We start from the raw sequence: 23,840 nt of genomic DNA, 5'->3' as shown, positions 1-23,840 counted from the left end.
ATTGATGATACTACAACTATTTATGGGCCGAGTAGGAACCCAATCGATGGGGGCTTCATTAGCAATATCTGTCATAGCAACTACCTCAGACAGATGATTAGCAATCCCATAAACGTGATCAATCTTAGTTTCAAGCGTAGCTAATTGGTTTTCAACAGAACGAATCTGTTGCTGCAGTTGTTCAAATTTGACATGTACTTCCTGTATAGCCTTGAGAATAGCCTGATCATTTTTACTACAAATTTGAATATACTCACAAGCTTCGTTTAGAGACTGATCTCTAGCGTTGGAAGCTTCTGGCATATCTTCATCGGGTTGCACTGCTGATAGATTCTTCTAATATCTTTCCTTATGTCTACTTGTCTCTTTGTTGGCAAAGAAACTAGTAGAAGCAGATTCCCTTCTCTAATTCATCATCCTGCGCCATTCTTCCCTTAGAGCTATAGCAAGGGCTTCTTCAACCATATCTCTAAAAAGAGGTAGAGGCTGATATCTTTGTTCTTCTTTTCGAGATAGATCAAGCTTAAGAGGAGGATATTTATTCCTCCATTCTTCTAATTCTTCAGATGAACTGGAACTCGACTCTAGACTAGAGAATTGTGGCAAAAGGAAAGAAAAAGGTTTCCTTACCATATTTTGTAATCGAGGCTCGCTATCGTCAGAGAAAACAGGCTCCTCTAGAGTTTCTGAAGTAGAAGAACTTTCAGAAGTAGATTCCTCATGAGCATCAAAATCCATATACTCAGAAATAGAAAAATCTTTCCTTTGTAAGGTATTGCAATAGATCACCTCATATTCATATCGATCCTTTAGGACAGCATTTCCAAATTTCGTTCTCCTCTTTGGGCATTCTGGAGCGATATGGCCTGGCTTGTTGCAGATATAATATTTAACTTGCCTTCGCTCTTCCTTGCTTAATTTCCTTTTCTTGCGAACAACTTTGAATCTCTTGCCAAATTTGTTTCTGCGAGCTTTGACTTTGCAACTGCATTCCTTAGAGGTTCTACATCCAAATGCTTTAGCTTTTGTTTCTTCTTCACAGAAACTGGTGTTAAATCCTTTTACCTGCTTTATTTCTTTCCTGACTCTGATTCTAGCGCATTCCAGATCTGTGACTTCGTCTATAAAGAAATGTATTTGTGCTAGAGAAAGATTTTCATCAACATACAAACCTGCAGCCTTAATCCTTTCTTTAATTAAGTTAGAGAAAGGCTCAGGAAAAGAATTCAGGTAATATTGTTTATACTCTGATTTGAAATAACCACCAGGAAAATGATACATGAGCTCAGTCATGTGCTGTTGATATTTCTTAACCTGGGTCAAATCACAGAGTTTACTTTTGAAAAACGCCTCTTTATTGCGCTCCAATATCTTGTTGGTTGATCCCAAAAACTGCATAACAAGAGCTGCAAAAAATAGAGAAATTACATTATCGAAATTTTCTTGTCCTTCAGGTCCACCTTGCATGATGTAAGCTTTACTGTCTGGACTAAGATCATCCCACCAGACTCTTAACATTCCCTGGAAACCTGCTATAATCATAGACACAGATTGCCTCTGTGTCAGATCCTTATAGTTGATTCCATAGTGAGCTGAGTTATAGATGAACTCCAAAACCTTCCAGATCTGTTCCTCAGAAAGACCGTCGATGTCGAGTATTGTCATATCCCCGATCTTTGTTACCCCTTTTAAATTCGAGGATGTTGATGAAGATGATTCTACCTTGACTCCTTCGGTTTCCATTTTGACACGATTTATTATCCTATCCTCTTCATCAGAAGAAAGCAGATATTCTGAGCTAATTACTGACTCATCATCAGAGGAAGCTTCCAGAATGGGAAATATTTGTGGTAACAACACATCTAGCGCATCCAATTCTTCCTCCTCATATAGTACACATGCGTCATCATGAAAAACTGTCCAGTCACTATCCTCTAGTAGGATAGTTCTGACAACTTTACCTTGTTGCTGCCTCTGCTCCCAAGTTTGGACTTGAGCATTAATTCCCCATCTAATATTGAGATTAAACCCAACAGTAGGGTTAAAACCATCTTCTAAAACTTCTAGGACAAATGGTGACATGTTTGCAGGAACTGGGTTACTGATGCAATAGTGGGTTCATGCAGAACAGCTGAAAACATCCTTGGAAAATTCTTGTCACTGGATTGATTAACAAACTGAATCAACTGCACATGCTGCACAGGCTTTACTTCCTTTCCTTCCTTCTTATCTTTCATTTCTTGATATATTACCCCCCGGGGAAAAGAAGGTGAGGGACTGAGTAAGGAGAGAAAGTTTGATCAGTACGAGAAACTGGAAAGCAGCAAGTTCCTTGAGAGCATTCGTGTGCCAATTCGAAGAAGACTCCAAAGGTTGTAACCTGGTATTTGGAGAAGGCACAATATATGGCATACTATGAGACAAATCTTTATCATTGATAGCCTTCTGATTCAAGACCTCAATTCCATTAGCAACATAGGCAGAAGCCATGATGCGGTTGCATAATTTACATCGAAATAAACCTTCTGAATCTTTGTAACTTTCTCGATGAAGACATGCAGGAGAAGGATGTGATTTTGCCGTTGAAGGAGACTTAGCAGAGCTCAAAGTAGAGACATAGTACTGGAGTTTGGCGAGAACAGCTTCTAACTGCTTCCTAGACTTTGATCGGCCAAGGATCTTGTACTGATCTGTAGATCCAAGCCTTTGTACTTGCAAAGGAGTAGGTGCAGTTACTTCATTCAAAAGCGTTTTAGAAATGTCTAACTGCCATTCATTAAGAAATTGGACCTCTTGGCAGGTAACCATTTCAGGTAAAGTACCATGAGTGGTGTCACCAGGAGGTGTATTTTTCCTGTTGCCTTCCGTAAATAAGTATTAGATATATTTATTTTATTTTTACTTGTTTGTCCCAAAACCCTTGAAAAGGTGCAAGTCGACATTGCATGGCCAGTGTGAAACGACTGCAGCCAAATGGGTTTCTCACATCGGGGATCTAGGTCGGTCAGATAGGGACTGCCCGGGCCAGTTAGCACTGAATTCTGATGAGTATGGAAGCTCGTGTGCGCCAAATTGGAGTTTGGGCCACTCGTCAAGTCACTGCAACTTTATAAGTTGAAAGGGGCCAGTAAATTAACCCACATTGTAGATGTTGGTCAAATGGTAGTCTTCAATGATGGTCAGGAGACCGATAGGGACGCCATGGAAGCATCTCCTAAAATTTAGGGAACTGCTATTTTTGACCGGAAAATGTGTTCGTATCATTAGCTCTGGAATGACAAGGGGAACATTTTATTGCTCTGCTGCCAAGTCAATTGACGCACCAGTTGAGATATTTTTAGCAGGGAAAGCCCAAACTCAGAAACTGGGCGACGTGTCAGTCTGTGAGCGATTCTGCCACTCTGGGAGGCAAAAACGAGCTGCATATCAACAAAGGGGGCGCCATTTTCAGCCTCCGGTGGATTGTAGCAGGTACAGAAGCTATGGAATGCTTACCTTGCCCTCTATGCACAGTATGGTGACGGGAGTGATGCCCCGCACGCTACATACTGCTCTCTTTCTCCCCTACGTACAGTATGTTATGCCCCACTAGTGGGCTTCTCATTTGACCTATGTACAGTTCTGGGGGTTTATGCGCGTTTGCCAAGGCAAGAGCCTTCTGATCAGGAACCGGATTAGCTAATTGCTAATCCCCCACAGGTACGCACAATTCCATCACGAAAGATTGCGAGTTTGGAGAGTTTTCTCGTGTGAAAACTCGTCCAATTCACAGGGGAACTGTCCCATTGCGTGCGGGAGCCCTTGGGACACGCGTAGGCGTGTTCGCTCCGCTAAAAACGATCCGAAACAGGGAATTACAGCCTGCTGTGTTTTTCTGCAGGTTTAGGGTTTCGCACCTAAACTGCAAGGGAACATCGGGGGAGCCTCGTGAGAGCCTTGGGATGCGTGTAGAGGCTTTTGGGCTCCCGGCAGTGAAAAACAGAGAACTACAGCCCGCTGAATTTCTGTGACAGCTCACCAGAAAGCTTCCAGATATCGAGGGAATCCGTCCTAGACAGGTGTTTTTGACCTACAGGGGTTTTTGAAATCCGGTCGAAATCCGGTCGAAAACCTGCGTTTTCAGCCCTCGCCAGGTTTGGACAGCTTTGTGAAAGCTTGTGCTAAGTGGTCGGATCGTCTACCTTAATTTGAATAAAGAAATACCGAAAGGGGCGCCAGTCTTTGGGGCCTACAGGGTGTCGGTCTCGTGTGCGCAGTGACATTCTAGTCGCTGGACGCAACTGTGTTCTCTTCCCTTCTCAGTGCTCTGTGTAAAGTTAACAGGTAATTGAAATAGTACCGCCCTCTACGTTGTACGGGCCGGTTATATGGTTCCATCGACGGGATAGTCACTTCTTCTTCAAAAAGTGCAGCGTGGATTGTTGTGGGTGAAAGCAGCACAGAGCTTGTCGATATGGCAGAGAAGAGAGACCAAGTATCTGAAGAGGGATCTTCCTCACATGGCACAGAGAAAATTCCTTCAAATCTTCAAGAAGAGGATAGGTTGTTTAGAACTCAACTGCGTTGTTGCATGGACATGTTTCAACAGTTGGCTAACAACCCAAGGATACAGGAATTCTTACAGGCTTCGACACAGGGTTTTCAGCCTCCTACACAGGGCATGACTAAGCCGTTGCAAGAAAAGGAGATTTCCAATGTGCAGAGGACTCATGATGCTCGAGGGAAAGCCCATGTGGTTGAGCAACTAGCAGTGTCCAATGATCCAAAGCAACTTGCTTTAGCTGGACAGGAACCGTTTGTGAATGGTCAAGGGAGCAATGAACAGGCTATGCGTCAGACCCTTCCATTACCTAATACTTATCCTGGTTATTTTGGAGGTGGTTCAGTGTTTCAAGCTATGGCTGGACCTTCCACAGGTTATATGCCAGGGAATGTGTTCGGGACAATGCAAACAGGCATGGGTAACCCTATGTACGCGAACATGGGTGTCCAACCAGGTTTTCAGGGTGCCTATGGCCAGTTTCGAGTGCCTGGAACACAATTTGGTATGGCTGGTTTTTCGCAGCCATGCGTACAAAATGCAGATATGACAGGGAAAACAGTTGATGCGAGTGCTGGAATGAACACTCATGGAGCACCACTGTTACAGGCACCTGTTTATGATAATGTGGCTCCTTTGAGTCAGCCTAAGGATTACAAGGAAGGTGGGCAGGGAGTGAAGTTTGAAACTTTCAGAGGAATTGAGGACCAATTAAAGGCTTTGACCTTCATACAGCAGTTCGATGCAACTTATGCTGGAGGAAACTTCACGGAATCTTCAAAGATACGCAAGGCTGCCACTTTCTTGAAAGGGAATGCGCTCCAATGGTGGACCGCATTGTTGAACCAGGGTCAAGCCCCAACAACGTGGATTCAATTCAAACAACTTTTTGCGCCTGCATGGTTGACAAACACTTTTGAAGTGGATGTGATGACAGAATGGCACGAGTTGAATGCTAAACAGTGTGCGAATCTGGAAGAGTACAATAAACGGTTTTGGGCCGCATTGTTGCCAGTCACCTCTTACAGGTTTGTGCCTTTGTCAGAACAAATTGAGAAGTACTGTTGCGGATTGCCCAAGAAAATCAGGGACTACTGCACAAAGACTACTGTCATGAATATGTTTCAATTGATAGAGAATGCAAGAGTGGCCAACAATCTGTCGAAGGGAGATTCCGATGGATTTAATAGCCACAAGAAAGGGGCCCAGGGCAAACAGTTTTCAGCCAAGGGCAATGTTGCAGCAAAGCCTTCTGAGTCTCCTGCAAAGAAGCCCTCCACTCAAGAAGCTGATACGTCCAAGAAGCAGTCTAAATCTTCTTCGGAACGAGGACAAGGACAAAAAAGGCATTTTTCTGGCAAAACTTTTCAAGAAAGGAAAGCTCTTAGGGAGGCCAAGAAATGCTACATTTGTGAACAGGAAGGACACTTTGCAAATGAGTGCCCACAGAAGAAGTCACAGGATAAGGATGACAAGTCACACCATAAAGGGAAGAAGCCAAAGTCGAGTGCAAGACTTGTTCCAGATTTGGTTGGAGATCAGCCAAACACAGATGCCACGGAGCTGTGCAGAGCTTGGGGCAAAGTTAGAGACCAGACAGTGCTGGTTTTCTTTGATCCAGGAGCCCGTGCAAATTTCATATCACCAGAATTGGCATCAAAGTTGGGCATTCGTGCAGAGGAGATGGGTATGACAGGCGAAGTAGGTTTGGCATGCCCAGGACATTCAGAGCCTGTTACTCCCATTTTGGGAAAGCTTCGTCTGCACATTCAGAGCTATGTGGATGCGGAAGAATTTCATATTATGCCGCTTGAGGGCTGTGATGTGTTATTGGGTATCCCATGGTGTTACAGGTTGCATGCTATGGTGGATACTTACAACAAAAAGATTACCCTTGTACATAGAGGAAAGAATAGTCTTGGTGCAGTTCTGATCCAGAATGGCCGAGTAGTCGCATATGAGAGCAGAATTCTTTTGAAGACTGAAAGGAACTTGCAAGTCTATGAGAAAGAATTGCTGGCAGCAATTCATGCTCTCACTAGTTGGAAACACTATTTGCTAGGGGCTGATTTTGTTGTCCAAACGGATCATCAAACCTTGCGATATTTTCTCACACAGACGAAGTTGTCTGAGAAGCACATGCGATGGGCAAACATCTTGTCAATGTTCCATTTTCAGATTGTGCATGTGCAAGGGAAAAAGAACGTGGTGGCTGATGCGTTGTCACGAAAGCCCCAAATTTCAGCAGTGTCAATTCCGTACCATTGTGAACTAGACGAAATGAAGACACAATATGCTGAAGATTCAGATTTTGCAAGGATCTATGACCAGCTTGTTGATGGGCAACATCATGAGCACTATATGCTTAAGAATGACTTTCTCATGATGCATGGAAAGTTATGCGTTACTAAACAGTTACGGCCAAAGATTTTGATGGAAAGTCATGCTCCACCTTATGCTGGGCATCGTGGAATTGATGCGACAGTGAAAGGGGTTGAGGCATTCTTCTATTGGCCAACTTTGCGTCAAGATGTTGACACATTTGTAAGATCATGCTTAGTATGCCAAAAAGTCAAATTTGACAGACAAAAGCAACCGGGATTGTTGCAGCCATTGCCGATCCCTGATAGGCCATGGGAAAGTATAGCAATGGACTTTATCTTTGATCTTCCAAGGACGCAAACAGGAAATGATGGGATTTGGACTATCATTTGTAGGTTCAGTAAGCAGGCCCATTTCATTCCTGTTAGGAAGAAGATAAAGCCAGAACACATGGTCAAGATATTCATGAGCAATATCTTTAAATATCATGGGATGCCTCAATCAATTGTCAGTGACAGGGATCCACGTATGACGAGTCTTTTCTGGAAGGCATTGTTTGAGAACATGGGCACTACGCTCAAGTTCTCTTCTTCGTTTCATCCGCAAACTGATGGACAGTCAGAAGAGGCAAATTCTATTGTCTTGGACCTACTCAAATGTTATGTCTCAGAGCACAAGGCAACTTGGGAACACCATCTCCCATTGGTTGAATATGCTTACAATAACACTGTGCATACATCAACAGGTAAGGCACCATTTGAGATAGTGGAAGGAGGAAAGAAAGTCCCACCCATTTTACAGACTAAGGACAAGATTTTTGAGGCAGACAAGTATGTGCAAGATATGGATGAAACATACAGGAAGATAAAGATTGCTCTTGAGAAGACTCAGGCTAAGCAAAAGAAAGCTGCTGATCGTCACTGTCGTGAACTTGTATTTTCACTTGGTGATTGGGTACTTTTGCACTTTGAAAAGGCCAGGTTAAGGAAAAGGAAAGGCAAGGAACGCTTGTTTCCTAAGCTCAGTATGCGATATTATGGTCCTTTTCAGATTTCAGAAAAGATCAGCGATGTAGCTTACAGGTTAAAGCTACCAGAAGGCTGGAAAATACATAATGCTTTTCATGTCAGCCTTCTAAGGCCCTTTGTTGGTGATGTGCCAGAGAATATGCTTGATGAGGAACAACCCGAAGTGGAAGAATTGGATGAAATCCTTGTTCCTGAACAGATATTGGCACATAAAGAAAGAAAGGTTAGAGGAAAGGTTGCAAGACGCTATTTGGTGAAGTTCAAGAACTATCCATCATTAGATGCCAAATGGATGGAAGAGTCTGAATTGCTTGATTCACCTCAGCTATTGCAATTGTATCTTGAAGCCTTTCAAATGGAACCCACAGTGACTTGATGCAACCTTTTTGAAGCAAGGCAAGAGCATGGTTCATGATGCTCAAGAGAGTAGTTAAGCAATTGTATCTACTCTTTCCATACAGAATTTAGCTAGAGAAGTTTGTGCTCAAGAGTACACTAGAAGACTTCTATGCTTGATATATGTGTCGTAGCCAGGTTGGTGGGATTGTTTAATCGTCCAACGCTACATTTCCGGAAGCATGTATATATTGGATTTCCCATCATAGAATATATGTGATATCAGGAGATATCTGCATGTATTATTGGCATGCAAGCGAGGTCGCTTGCAGTATTTCAAGGGTGGGGTGTGTCACCAGGAGGTGTATTTTTCCTGTTGCCTTCCATAAATAAGTATTAGATATATTTATTTTATTTTTACTTGTTTGTCCCAAAACCCTTGAAAAGGTGCAAGTGGACATTGCATGGCCAGTGTAAAACGGCTGCAGCCAAATGGGTTTCTCACATCGGGGATCTAGGTCGGTCAAACGGGGACTACCAGGGCCAGTTAGCACTGAATTTTGATGAGTATGGAAGCTCGTGTGCGCCAAACTGGAATTTGGGCCACTCGTCAAGTCACTGCAACTTTATAAGTTGAAAGGGGCCAGTAAATTAACCCACATTGTAGATGTTGGTCAAATGGTAGTCTTCAATGATGGTCACGAGACCGATAGGGACGCCATGGAAGCATCTCCTAAAATTTAGGGAACTGCTATATTTGACCGGAAAATGTGTTCGCATCATTAGCTCTGATGACAAGGGGAACATTTTATTGCTCTGCTGCCAAGTCAACTGACGCACCAGTTGTGATATTTTTAGCAGGGAAAGCCCAAACTCGGAAACTGGCGACGTGTCAGCCTGTGAGCGATTATGCCACTCTGGGAGGCAAAAACGAGCTGCATATCAACAAAGGGGGCGCCATTTTCAGCCCAGGTGGATTGTAGCAGGTACAAAAGCTATGAAATGCTTACCTTGCCCTCTATGCACAGTATGGTGACGGGAGTGATGTCCCGCAGGCTACATACTGCTCTCTTTCTCCCCTACGTACAGTATGTTATGCCCCACTAGTGGGCTTCTCATTTGACCTATGTACAGTTCTGGGGGTTTATGCGCGTTTGCCAAGGCAAGAGCCTTCTGAACAGGAACCGGATTAGCTAATTGCTAATCCCCCACAGGTACGCACAGTTCCATCACGAAAGATTGCGAGTTTGGAGAGTTTTCTCGCGTGAAAACTCGTCCAATTCACAGGGGAACTGTCCCATTGCGTGCAGGAGCCCTTGGGACACGCGTAGGCGTGTTCGCTCCGCTAAAAACGATCCGAAACAGGGAATTACAGCCTGCTGTGTTTTTCTGCAGGTTTAGGGTTTCGCACCTAAACTGCAAGGGAACATCGGGGGAGCCTCGTGAGAGCCTTGGGATGCGTGTACAGGCTTTTGGGCTCCCGGCAGTGAAAAACAGAGAACTACAGCCCGCTGAATTTCTGTGACAGCTCACCAGAAAGCTTCCAAATATCGAGGGAATCCATCCTAGACAGGTGTTTTTGACCTACAAGGGTTTTTGCGCCGTTATGCTGTCGAAATCCAGTCGAAAACCTGCGTTTTCAGCCCTCGCCAGGTTTGGACTGCTTTGTGAAAGCTTGTGCTAAGTGGTCGGATCGTCTACCTTAATTTGAATAAAGAAATACCGAAAGGGGCGCCAGTCTTTGGGGCCTACAGGGTGTCCGTCTCGTGTGCGCAGTGACATTCTAGTCGCTGGACGCAACTGTGTTCTCTTCCCTTCTCAGTGCTCTGTGTAAAGTTAACAGGTAATTGAAATAGTACCGCCCTCTACGTTGTACGGGCCGCTCGTGTTAGGTGCAGCGGAATGAATGTTGTATTTTCTCCAGATTAGTGATCTTTATTGCTCAAGGTTCCTTTTAGTTCTTAGGGAAAGAGAGAGCTTTCCGTCTTGTAGAGTGCTGTGGTCACGACAAAGTGAGTGGATTGTGCGTGCGAGTGAATGAGACTGAGAGAAGGAGAGCGAAGAGATACGGCACCCGAGAGGTTGTAAAACCCTCCTCTGAAGGCCCCACTCTCGTCGGCGAGAGTGGTCTTTTCTTTGATTGCACAAAGGTGTACAATGCGTATGCAATGGACTATGCAACTTGGTCTATGCCGATGACGACGACGGTGACGACGGTGACGATGACGACGACGACGATGGCTGAAATCTGAGATCTTCTAATCGCTGAATTTCGGGACTGTTTCGGTGGCTGAAAATGACTGTTTTGGCTGCGTTTTCTTGGCTGAAAAATGAGGTTTCTTAGGGCTGAAAACTGATGGTCTTTACGGGCTGAATCTGCTACACTTTAGGTGAATAATGCCGGTCTTAATTTGCTGCTGAAATCCAAAAACGCCAAGGGCTGAAATTGGTCCTTCTGTCGCCGGGGTTCTGCAAATGCAAAAACGCTAGGCTGATCTGCTGTGTCGTGATGACGCCGGGGCTGATCTGCTGTGCACAAATCGCCAAGGCTGATCTGATGCAAAAACGCTAGGTCTTCTGTGGAGAAAACGCCAGAGTAGTCGCGGGGGTTGGTCTTGCTAAGAAGTTGCCTATTGAGCAAGGTGCTCCTGCTGCCTCTTTTGCCAGAAAGTGTAAACTTTGGTTTGCTTATATATTAACTTAGCAAAATTGCCCTACCTACTTTTGTAGGAAAGTCACTTAAAAATAATAAGTGAAAATCGCAATAAATAGGAAAATAGGCTAAATGCATTGGAAAATTCCCCTAACTGATGCTAATGGATTCTGATGGGAATTCCGATGATCATGCTGTGTGCAACCGGAGGATATGCATCTATGCTAAGTGACTAGGCATGCACGGTCTACGAATAGACTCACAAAGTGCCAGATCACTGCTAAGCTAAACTGACTGGACTGACTGAACCCTGCTGTGGTGTAGCTTGTCCACGGACACATAGGGTTGGGATGTGTCACGTGACATCCCCTCCTTTTCAAAGTGAGGTACTGGTACCGAACTGTATGGCATCGAGGGAGATCGCCAACAGCATCCGGAATCCTGGATGGGACTCGTCGCCGGCCCACTCTGTTGTGTTCGTCGAGCAATACTTGAACTTCATAAAGGTCTGCAACGCTTGCTTCTTTGGGCCGCGCCGAAAGCGACACAAAGTCTTCTGTGGCTCGTTCGATGCTTCAACTTCCTCTAGAGTCATGCTTCCTTTGTCTTCAAGAATCTCCATAGCTGAAAATTCCTGAAACCATCTCCAACACAAAACCATGAACATACCCATTCCATGTAAAGTGAAGGAAAAAAATCTTGTCTTCTCTAAAGACTGTGTATGCAATGTAGATGAACATAGAGACGGAGTTACAACCCGTTCATCAAACACATGCAAACAATGCGGTCGAATCTTTTCTGTTTGATCGAAATCAATCAACTGTGGCAAATCACAATGGAAATGCCCATGCTTGGTGCTCATACTATCATGTGCTCTTTCGGAAACTGTGTCATGCCAAGGAAGAGACATGGAATGTGACTTCTTGACATACAAACTTTTCAACTTTTCATGCACAATCCGCATACATTCGTGCCCATCCATGAGAGAAACGTGCTCAACATACAATATGTCATGCCTAGGAAAAGGGATCACATAACGATGCTGACTAAAATACAGGAAACCTTCATGAATGAAACACTCGAACAATGTGTGCGTATCAATCATGCGAACACATAATACTTCCTGTGATGGTTCTTTGGACCAAGGCTCAAGAGCCAAGATCGCTTCTTCGGGATCTATCGAATCGTCTTGTGGGGGATCTGTTGACCTCGACTCGAAAGCCAAGATCGATTCTTGGTGACTGATCGAATCTGCAATGAGGTTAGCTTCGCTAGAAAAAGCATCCACTAACACATCATCTTTGCGAACAATCACATCATCTTCATGCAATTCATCATGCTTGTCTTTTTCATCCAAATCATCATGCTTAGCAATATCATTCAAATCATCATGCTTATCTTTGTCATCCAAATCATTATGCAAATCATTGGCATCCAAATCATCATGCTTATCTTTGTCATCCAAATCATTATGCAAATCATTGGCATCCAAATCATCATGCTTATCATTGTCCTTCAAATCATCATGCAAGTCATTGTCAATCAAAACATCATCATGTTTCACACAATCATGCAAATCCTGTGTTTCATGCTTTGGAGAAGAAGAGACTGAGAGAGTCTTCTTTTCCCGATTCTCTTGCATCTGTGCCTGAGCTTGAGAAAAGAGTCGCAAGAACTCTAGCATGCTTGCTTTGTTCTCGCGATAAAATCTTGCTTCTCTTTCTTTGGTCTCTCGATCAAATTCTGCTTCTCTTGCTTTGGCTTCCAAGAGTGCTTGCTCGCGCTCACGCGCTATGGCTGCCATTCTTTCTTCGTATTTGCGCTCTATGACTGCTATTCTTTCTTCGCTTTCTAACTTCCTGTCCATCATCCTCTTGTCGAAAGCCTCCATAGGAGTTAGTGCAATCCTTGTCGTAGATGGAAAAGGGTCGGAAAAACCTCATGGTGTGGAAAATTCTTCTTCGCCTCTCTCATGCTCATCACCTCCAACCGAAGCATCCATTCCGCTTAAAGTGATGACCATTCTGCAATCGTGGGTTCTTGTGGGTCTTGGGTTCTTCAGTTCACGAGGAACTTGGGTTCTTGAGGGTCTTGGGTTCTGAAGTTCACGAGGAACTTGGGTTCTTGAGGTTCTGAAGTTCATGAGGAACTTGGGTTCTTGGGGGTCTTGAGGTTCTTGAGGTTTTCTTTCGCTTGCAAATCGCGTTGGAGAAGGATCTTCTCTTGACCCGAGTTCTACCCTTTTCTGCGAGCGCACCCCTTGGCGGCCTTGCGCTCACACCAAGGTTGCTTTTTCCCACCTCACGTCGATTGGCCGGCCGCTAAGTGCACGGTCCGCTCTCAATGAGTGAAAAGAGACACAAGGGGAGGCTGGACAAGCCCTTCTTTCTTGGGATTCCTGTCACTCTTCAACAAAACACGATTAGGAATCGCCACGCCTAAGTAAACTTGGGTTCATGCGATGACAACAAACAAAAAAAATTCTTGTGGTTCTTGTGGTTCTTTCCTTGAGTAATGCAGAACACTTCCAAAGCTCTGATACCAATGTTAGGTGCAGTGGAATGAATGTTGTATTTTCTCAAGATTAGTGATCTTTATTGCTCAAGATTCCTTTTCGTTCTTAGGGAAAGAGAGAGCTTTCCGTCTTGTAGAGTGCTGTGGTCACGACAAAGTGAGTGGATTGTGCGTGCAAGTGAATGAGACCGAGAGAAGGAGAGAGAAGAGATACGACACCCGAGAGGTTGTAAAACCCTCCTCCGAAGGCCCCACTCTCGTCGGCGAGAGTGGTCTATTCTTTGATTGCACAAAGGTGTACAATGTGTATGCAATGGACTATGCAACTTGGTCTATGCCGATGACGACGACGGTGACGACGATGACGACGACGACGACGATGGCTGAAATCTGAGATCTTCTAATCGCTGAATTTCGGGACTGTTTCGGTGGCTGAAAATGACTGTTTTGGCTGCGTTTTCTTGGCTGAAAAATGAGGTTTCTTAGGGCTGAAAACTGATGGTCTTTACGGGCTGAATCTGCTACACTTTAGGTGAATAATGCCGGTCTTAATTTGCTGCTGAAATCCAAAAACGCCAAGGGCTGAAATTGGTCCTTCTGTCGCCGGGGTTCTGCAAATGCAAAAACGCTAGGCTGATCTGCTGTGTCGTGATGACGCCGGGGCTGATCTGCTGTGCACAAATCGCCAAGGCTGATCTGATGCAAAAACGCTAGGTCTTCTGTGGAGAAAACGCCAGAGTAGTCGCGGGGGTTGGTCTTGCTGAGAAGTTGCCTGTTGAGCAAGGTGCTCCTGCTGCCTCTTTTGCCAGAAAGTGTGAACTTTGGTTTGCTTATATATTAACTTAGCAAAATTGCCCTACCTACCTTTGTAGGAAAGTCACTTAAAAATAATGAGTGAAAATCCCAATAAATAGGAAAATAGGCTAAATGCATTGGAAAATTCCCCTAACTGATGCTAATGGATTCTGATGGGAATTCCGATGATCATGCTGTGTGCAACCGGAGGATATGCATCTATGCTAAGTGACTGGGCATGCACGGTCTACGAATAGACTCACAAAGTGCCAGATCACTGCTAAGCTAAACTGACTGGACTGACTGAACCCTGCTATGGTGTAGCTTGTCCACGGACACATAGGGTTGGGATGTGTCACGTGACATCTCGTCAACCTTCATGACGATATTTTGGCCCTTAATCAAAGAAGCACCTTCTTTAAGGTACCCGGAATTATACACAGAAGATAGACATGTGTTCACAGTGCAAATGATCATGCGATATGCCACTTGTAGGTGATCTGAGCTATGCTTAAGATCTAAACCACGGGTCTTGATCAACAGAGATACAATCTCGTCAAAGTATTTGTCTGTGAGAGTACAAGGGAAATTAGGAAAACACTCTATGTAGATAGGTCCGTTTGAAAGGCTTCCTTGCAAGACACAATGGTCTAGTGATACGTTCAAGCCTTTGCGGAACAAGGGGATTATGCCTATGGCTATATACCCTATATGCATAAACTGAGGACCTTTCTTCAAGGCCTTTTGCCTAAAATCAGAAATCTCTTCAAAGAGATGGATAATATGATTATCCGTCTCACAGTCTCTTACAGTGAGCTTTCCATGTGTTTCATGATACATGGTGTTCTTTTAAAAAATTCATTTATTAGCAAGATGCCCAAACAAGGTCCGCCTAAGGCCAAGCAGCAATGCCATGCGACAGAGACGAAGGAGGCTGAGCCTTTGTTCTGGCGAGCTCTGCTGAGGCAGCCTAATCTAAGTTATGTCAGTAAGCCCCAACCCTCACAAGAGAGGATTCTCTCCTCTCAGAGGCTGCACATCTCTGTGACAACAGGTAGAGAGAGAGAGAGAGAGAGAGAGAGAGAGAGATGAAAAAGGCAAGTAAGGCACATGGCCTCTCCTCTCCTTTTCCTTTGGGTTGTAAACCCTTCCTCTTTCCTTCTCAAACTAAAATACCATCATTTTTCGAATTTTCTCCAGCTGATACCCCATACTAGCTAAAAGGGCAAAAGCCTTACGATGTTTATAGATTTGAGCAGAAGATACCTTTGGTAGGCTCCACTTTCCAGAGGGATTAGCTTCATCGAATTCGATATGATCAGATAGCAGCTTCTTAAAAGAAGATATGATCATAGCCATAATGATAGAGGTTAAGGCTTCACACAGTTCGGGGTTGTTGCTCTTGATTAGAGTACTAGGGTGCTAAGCACTTCATAGTGAACTTGATTGGAAGATGTAAGGAGCTGACAGAGTCTGTGTTTGAGCAGCACCAAACCTAGCGACGGCGACTTAAACAGCTATGGGCTTCCAATTTCACTATATGGAGGTACTCGTTAATCAGAGTTCAACAGATACCATTGGCTATAATAAAGCACTTAAACCAAATAATAAATAAATAAATAAATAAATATATATATATATATATATACATGAAAAATTTACCAAAATACCCCTCTAATTTGTGAAAATTCGCAAAATACCCCTCAAGTCAAAAATTACCAAAATACACTTGTATCTATTTTTATTGGATTGTTGAAGATTTTTTGAACTTTATTCCTTTTTGACAGTTAAGATCCGTTTTTTAAGTGCTTAGCATGTAATTTGTCACAAATTACCTCGCAAAAAAGGACAATTGTGTCTAAAAGTAATGAAGTTATTCATCTCCAAATCCCATGTAACCGACTCAGATTCTAGTTTTAGCAGCTTGTATTGATAGACAATCAGTCTTCTTATGAACATCTACAAATTTTTTAATCTTTCAAGAAATTTAGTTTCACGACCATGGGTATTTTGGAAATTTTAGAAAAATTGAAGGGCATTTTGGAAATTTATTAACAAAATATTGGGGGTCTTTTGGGAATGTTTGAAATTTGAGGGGTATTTTGGGATTTCCCCAAATTAGAGGGATATTTTGGTAATTTTCCGTATATAAATATACATTTATTTATTTATTTATTTTTGGGAATCTAAGATAAAATATTGGGGGTGTTTTGGGAATGTTTGAAATTTGAGGGGTATTTTGGTAATTTTCTGTATATATATTTATTTATTTATTTATTTATTTTTGGGAATCTAAGACAAAATATTGGGGGTGTTTTGGGAATGTTTGAAATTTGAGGGGTATTTTGGTAATTTTCTGTATATATATATACATATACATATATATATATATATGTGTGTGTGTGTGTGTGTGTGTGTGTGTGTGTGTGTGTGTGTGTGTGTGTGTGTGTGTGTGTGTATATGTCTTTCAGTTGCATAAATGTCGAGTTAACAAAATGGACAGTGAAGCTCGAGACACACAACAAGGTGCACAATGTTGCCTTGTACACTTGATGAAACCACTACAGCTCACAAGCAAGGAGAGTAAAAAAATAGTAGTGGAGACATATGGAAGGTGAACCTCTAAACCCCCCCCCCCAAAACCCAACCTCTCTCAACACAGATGTTGAAGCTACTGATAAATATATTGTGATCAGATAGAACAGCTAGACTAAGAGAAGACTGAAAGGTGCCACCGGCACCTTAAAAAATCAAAAACATTCTATAGCTCAGCTCAGCTCAGCCATTTTCAGAACGGAAAACATATGGCCTCCTAGGGCATCAAACCAGTTATTTCCAACATTGAGACATCCATGACAATCTCAAGCTAGCATGCAATAAGTCCGGATGCCCAAAATGTATATGGGCAAGCAATTGTCTTATAAAAATAAGGTCGTACCAAGATTTTTTAACTCTGTTGCTGCTTCAGCTACAAAAGAAGTCGTGAGGTTCAAGACCGGGAAGTTGAATAGCTTAGATACAAGATTAAAAACTGCTATGGACACCCCAACAGCAGCCAGCTCAACAGAACCTTCAAACCAAGTTGAAAAGATGTGTGTTAATTTCTTTACTCTATAGCAAAGAAAAAAGCATCAGCCAAATCACCTTGTGAAACTCATGTACCTAGTCGCCCAATAAATGCAGTGTCCACCAGTGAAGCGAGGGGATCCGCTGTAAGAGCCAGTAGTGCTGGTAAAGCAATGGCTGCTATCTCCACTCCAAGGTCATCAGCCTTAAAAACATTGCTGCCATGAACAAATATAAGGTAAAACTCTGATTTTATACTGATAACAGATGGGACATTGCTAGGCTGAAAACTTACGTGGCACCTTTAACAAACGATAGTAACAAATTCCTGCCCTGACTCTTATCATCCTGAAGAGATGACGGGAGATTTTGATCGTCCTCAGATGATGATATCATAGGGCTTGTCAACTCTTTGGAGGTTGTCTGCTCATTTGCGCATGCATACCACCGTAATGCAGTATTACAGCTTCGCCGCCGCCTCCTCCAATACAATATTTTAGATTGACATTCTCTTTTACGCAGGGACTGAGCCTGAGTATTTGAATATCCTGACTGCTTTGCAAAAGATTTAGTAAGGTCTGGCTGTGTTCCTGACGTACCTGGAAGTCTATGCTGCAAGAAAGGTCCTTCACATAGGACATAACATGTCCTCATGCTATTGACATGGTCGATCTACTCTGCACATCTCAAACATGTTCTGAGCAAGCGCACAATGCGCACAGCATTGAAAAAGCAGGCGAAACTGTCTTCCTTAAGCCCATAGCATATAGAGAACAAATGCATCCAAAACAGCAATTCAGACTACCTGCATCCACAGGCATACCGTGTTGCAGTTACCCCAAATGAGTTTGTGAATCAATTTATTAAAAATAAGATTAAACAGCCACAGAGTTACCAGCAGACAAGCTTCTTCAAAACAAGAGCATTCACAGCAACTTTTCTTTCTCTTCAATGCACACCACACCTTTACTTGATAAGTAGCACTCATTATCTTATTTCAAACATAAAGTCCTGAAAACAAAAACACCAGATTCTTAGACAGCTAGAAACTATAAATTTCAATCTTGCAATCACCTATGTGACTGTTGCAAGTGCAGAGAGTTTGGCAGTAATAAATGTACTTCTTTCAATGTACATCTTTCAATACAAAAGACTTTTCTCAGCTTGATTGGCTGAGCTGACCAAGGGCTTATTATTGCCAATTAACACTTTGCATAAAATATAAATACTAATCTCCGGTTAGAGCTTGAGAGAGAAGGACATATCTATGTAGAGATATAGCATAATAGATGTTTACAGATATGGATAACTTGAAAGACTAAGAGAGAGACCATAGAGAGGTAGAGAGAGAAGATTGAGAGTGACACCGCTGACCCAGAACAACCAGGCCCCTTCACAGAAATTTGTTTATTCCTCCAAAAAGTTAGAAGTGTGTAGGCCGAAAATTCAGCATGGAATCACAGTCAAACAAGTAAAAAACCAATCTTGTTGGTTTCCCCTCCTTTGCATGTGTTGCCCTTACAAGAACATACAAGAGTTGGCGAAACTCACCCGTCTATGTGCCACCCCAAAGCCTACCAATGGGTCACACAACCAGTTGTCTTCTCTTGCACGTCAAGCAAGAGTGATGTCCGTCTATGAAGAAAAATTCAGCAATGGCTTCCTTATGCGTTCTCCTTCATGCGATCACTTCGGTAGCACCTCCTCCAATGTCTTCTTTCCTCGCATAAGCTTGAATGTGTGAGAGAGAGAGAGAGAGAGAGAGAGAGAGAGAGAGAGAGAGAGAGAGAGAGAGAGGTAGCATGAAGAGCAAGGTTGGATAGGTATGGACGTACCTTACCATATGGTACAATACGTCTGTACTATACAACGTACCTTACGTACGTATCATACTGTACAGGCATGATTTTTTTATGATATGCAATTTCAGCCTCTAGTCGGCAGCACTTGATTTTGTGGGTTATATTCGCCTGCAGATTATAACAGCTGATAAAATAAGTTTCAGAGCGTTTTTGCACAACAAAAGAAGATATGAGGAGATATGAGTATCTCATGCAGCATACTTCATTAGTTTTTTTAGTTGAGACTTGGTTTTTGGGTTTTGAATCATTGGATGTATTTGTTTTTCATGGATCTTGTATTTTGATCATTGATGAGACTATTATCTATGTCTCATGTCTCATTGTTTAATGTTTTCCGTAGATTTAAACTTTCAAAATTTCTTCATAGTGATTGTACCGAGTTATGATTGTAATGCTTTGAGTAACGACTAAGTTGAAGTTTGTAAAGTATTTTGTTGAATGTTGTTGCATCATGTATGTATATTTGGGTGTCGACAAGTAATTGAAGTCTTCATTTCACGTCTAACAATTTCTAACTCGTATGAACGCTTCAAAGTTTATAGTTTATGCCATATGGTAGTCTTGGTTTGTAGTTTAAGCTTTTTTGCAGTCATACCTCATGAACCTTTTAAAGTATTGTAGATTTTAGGCATTTCAAACGAATTTTACGTACCTTATACCCAATCCATTCAGTACTACATACAAAACGCACCGAACACTACCTTACCACCTTGATGTAGAGGGAAATGGTATTGGAAGTGTAGAGGCTTCTTGGGCTGAGATTAGAGAGTAATTTAGCAATGAGGTGATCTCCTAAACGAGTAAAAAGGGACTGTTTTTATAGATGACCTCGCCTCTTGAATAAGGAGGTTATGTGGGAGCATTATCACAAGTGTCTTGCCACTTGTCTAAAAAGATAAATTATCTTTGACAAGTGTCCTTACATGTCTCAAGTAAGGACAAGCGTCCTTACACATAGAACAAGTGTCTTGACACTTGTTTTTCTTTTGGAATACTCCTTTTCGATTCTTTTAGCCCTTAATTAGAAGCTTCTAGAACATTCTAGAACAAAAGCATCAATATGGGAATCAAATGAAAGCTCTTTTCGAGTAGAATACCTGTTGGAATTAGGGTTGCAGAGAAACGCACATAGCTTGGAGAAGACGAAGGAAGCTCAAGGCACACAATAGAGAGTGTGTTACTTAGTGTGTTGTGGAAAGATAGATAGCCCTAGAGTGATGGGCGTATATACAATGCACGGGGGAAAAAACCTCCTAAAGAGGGAAAAAATGCCCCGGCGGTCCTAGTGTGTTCACACACATCACTACCACATGTATATGGTAACAAATCCCCACTGGAGTGATGCGGTGAACGAGAGCTGGCACATGAGTAAAGGGAAGTGCCATGCCCTGAGGACAGGATCAATCCACAAAGGGGAGTAAGCCCAAAGCTTTGCGGAAAGCTTCAAGCTTCTCACGAGACAATGCCTTTGTGAAAAGATCTGCAAGGTTGTCCTATGTTGGCACATAAGCCAAGCTGATCTCTCCTGCTGAGAGCCTCTCCCTGACATAGTGGTAATGCACCTCAATGTGCTTTGTGCGAGCATGAAAAACTGGGTTCCTCGCAACTGCCAATGCGCTCTGACTGTCAGTGTAGATAGTGTTGGCAGTGTCCTGTCCAACACCCAAATCAGCCATAAGGCGTCTGAGCCATACACACTCAACCGTAGCTGTGAAGACTGCCCTGTACTCAGCCTCACAACTCGAAGTGGCCACAGTAGGTTGCTTCTTGCTCAACCATGATATACATGAACTGCCAAGTATGAAACAAAAACCACTTGTGGACACTCGCGTGTCAAAACAACCAGCCCAATCTGAGTCCGAAAAAGCATGTAAGTCTGGCGGCAATGATCCCTCCTTGGGATAAAACAAGCCAAGATGTAAAGTGCCACAAAGGTAGCGGAAAATCCTCTTGACAGCCTGCCAATGCTTAGACCCTGGGCTATGCATAAATCTGCTGACCTGTGAGACTGCAAACTGAATATCCGGCCTCGTGTTGCATACATAAATGAGGCAGCCAACAACAGTTTGGTAAAGAGTGACATCAGCAGGATCACCAGCATCATGTAGACTCAACTTCAAACCTGTTTCCATGGGAGCGACAATAGGTTTGCAATCCTAAAGTCCAAACTTACATAGCAATGTCTCTATGTAACTTTTATGACACAAGGCAATACCACCATCACACTGCTTAAACTGTATACCCAAATAATGATGCAACAGCCCCAAATCTTTCATCTTGAAAGTAGCATTCAGATCAGCCTTAAATTCAGCAATATGTCTCTCATTTGGTCCAGTGATCAACAAATCATCAACATAAAGAACCACGATGAGAAATACATCACCCTCACGCTTTACATACAATGTGCTTTCTGTCGGACTGTTACGAAAGCCTTGTTTGACCAAATGAGTGTCAGCTTTCTCATACCAAGCACGAGGAGATTGCTTCAACCCATACAAAGCCTTGTTACATTTGCACACTTTGTCCTCTTGTCCTTTTATGACAAAACCGCGAGGCTGCGTTACATAAACTTCCTCAAATATGTCACCATTCAAGAAAGCAGTAACAATGTCTGATTGATGTACATCCCAACCAAAATGAGCTGCCAATGCACATAGAAAACGCACAGTAGTCATACGACAAGTGGGAGCAAAAGTCTCTTCATAATCTATGCCTTTTTGCTGTGCATAACCCTTTGCAACAAGTCGAGCCTTATGGCGATCGATCTCACCATCCGGCTTGCGTTTCAACTTGTAAACCCACTTCGTACCAATGGCCTTTTTGCCAAGAGGCAAATCACATAAAGTCCATGTGTCATTTTCTATAAGTGCATCCTATTCTGATTGCATGGCAGCCATCCAATTTTCAGAATTTTGTGCTTCATCCAAAGTCAGAGGCTCCTCAACATCATGTAAGCTAGACACAGCCAAAGCATAACAATCTGATGCATAAGATGCATGGCGAGAGCCTGAACGAGTACGACTAGACAAAGATGCATCCAATTTACTGTCACGCAAAGTGTGCACCAACCATTTTGGCATACCTCTAGCCTGCTCATTTTCAGCCCTTTCCTCATCAAGTACATCATGTACATCTGCATCAGTAATAGGCTGATCTACGACATTTTCAGAAACCCCCATAGGCTGTACATTTGCCTCATTGGAACTTACATTCGTATTTCCACCACGAAAAGAGGCAACAAAGTGTCATAAATGTCCTGTGAGCTTACATTACTGTCTCTAGTACATGACAGCAAGGGCTGAACAGAATCTTCCACAAACACTACATCCCGTGAAACCAGAATACGTTTTGTTTGCGGATGATACAACCTGTAACCTTTGCTTTCAGCACTGTAACCAACAAAAATACATTTGACAGCCTTATCATCCAATTTTCTGCGCTGCACTTGTGGCACCAAAGCATATGCCAAACAGCCAAAAACACGCATGTGCTCAATAGAAGGCTTTCTATCATGCCATGCTTCATATGGAGTAATAGACTGCAAAGCTTTCGTAGGACACCTGTTAAGTACATAAGTAGCACACATGATGGCCTCAAGCCAAAAAGAATGCGGTAAAGCTTGACTTTTGACCATACATCGTGCCATTTCCGTCAGTGACCTGTTTTTCCTCTCAGCAACACCATTTTGCTGAGGTGTATAAGGCACTGTACATTGGTGTTTTATCCCACGACTAGCCAGAAATGCATTAAATTCATGAGACATATACTCCCCCCCTCGATCGGAACGGAGGGTGCCCATAGTACATTTCGAGACATTTTCAGCCATAGCCAGAAATTGTTTGAAACACATAAAAACTTCGGACTTCGCTTTAAGCGGAAATACCCATGCATGCCTGGAGTAATCATCAATGAAAGTCACGAAGTACAAGTAATTGCCCAAGGACGGAGTTTGCATGGGCCCACAAACATCACTATGCACAAGCTGCAACCTGCATGTGGCCCGAACTGAACCATCCTTTGGAAATTTAGAACGCTGCATCTTACCCAAAATACAGCCTTCACAAACATGTTTGACAGGTGCTTCAAGAGGTGGCAAAGAAGCAACCATATCAGATTTCTGCAAACGCGGCAAACTGGCAAAATTCAGATGACCAAAACGTGCATGCCAAAGTTTTGCATCTGAAATAGCCCTTGAATCTGCAACAGCATTTGCAAAGTTTTGTCCACACTTGTCATACAAAGTGAGCTTATCCAGCCCACGGCACAAAAGCCCAGATGCAACAATTTCATCACCAAAACTGAGATCATGAACTGTACATCTGTCATCCACAAATTTGACTACAAGTCCAAGTCTAGCAAGTGCGGATACAGACAAGAGATTCTTCTTGATCCCAGGTACATAAAGTGCATCAACAAGTGTGAAGGAACTGCCATTAGCAGCAGTGAGCACAATCTTTCCAACTCCCTGAACTGGATAAGAGGCATTGTTGGCACAAGTGACTGAATTCCCATGAGGGACAGACTCGAGCGAGGTAAACAATTCACGATGTGAGGTAATGTGCTTTGTAGCACCACTGTCGAAATACCACACATGTGAATCTGCAGCAACTGACAAGCATGCATCATGGACATCAGGATTGTAAGAGCACTCTGCGCTAAAAGCCCATTCTATATCAACATCAGCAACATAGTCTCCTTTCACAGAAGACTCAACAATGGCTGCA

The 23,840-nt window shown here is 43.0% G+C and overlaps 1 protein-coding gene across 13 annotated transcripts in view; it reads right to left on the bottom strand.

Moving 5' to 3' along the window:
• The window catches only part of LOC147437106 (protein DETOXIFICATION 44, chloroplastic-like), an 86,074-nt gene that overhangs the window by 21,893 nt on the left and 40,341 nt on the right, over positions 1 to 23,840 (bottom strand). For 3 of the 13 annotated variants that reach the window (XR_015184820.1, XM_086486645.1, XM_086486646.1), the window contains 6 exons: positions 19,090 to 19,224; positions 18,806 to 18,970; positions 18,150 to 18,265; positions 17,550 to 18,059; positions 17,351 to 17,472; positions 17,127 to 17,258 (listed from right to left, as the gene is read on the bottom strand). Coding sequence is in view for 12 of the 13 variants with exons in the window: in XM_086486645.1 (XP_086342771.1) it covers positions 17,127 to 17,258; positions 17,351 to 17,472; positions 17,550 to 17,908 (613 nt within the window). In the remaining variant the exon portion in view is untranslated. The remainder of the gene's footprint in view (positions 1 to 17,126; positions 17,259 to 17,350; positions 17,473 to 17,549; positions 18,060 to 18,149; positions 18,266 to 18,805; positions 18,971 to 19,089; positions 19,225 to 23,840) is intronic. The other 10 variants (XM_086486648.1, XM_086486651.1, XM_086486652.1 and 7 more) reach the window with 7 other exon arrangements.

This window comes from Adiantum capillus-veneris, chromosome 17 (assembly GCF_014529385.1).
Source record: "Adiantum capillus-veneris isolate H3 chromosome 17, ASM1452938v2, whole genome shotgun sequence".
Classification (NCBI taxonomy): Eukaryota; Viridiplantae; Streptophyta; class Polypodiopsida; order Polypodiales; family Pteridaceae; genus Adiantum; species Adiantum capillus-veneris.
The sequence above is the reverse complement of the archived record's forward strand: the minus strand, read 5'-3'. Positions and strand labels throughout refer to the sequence as shown.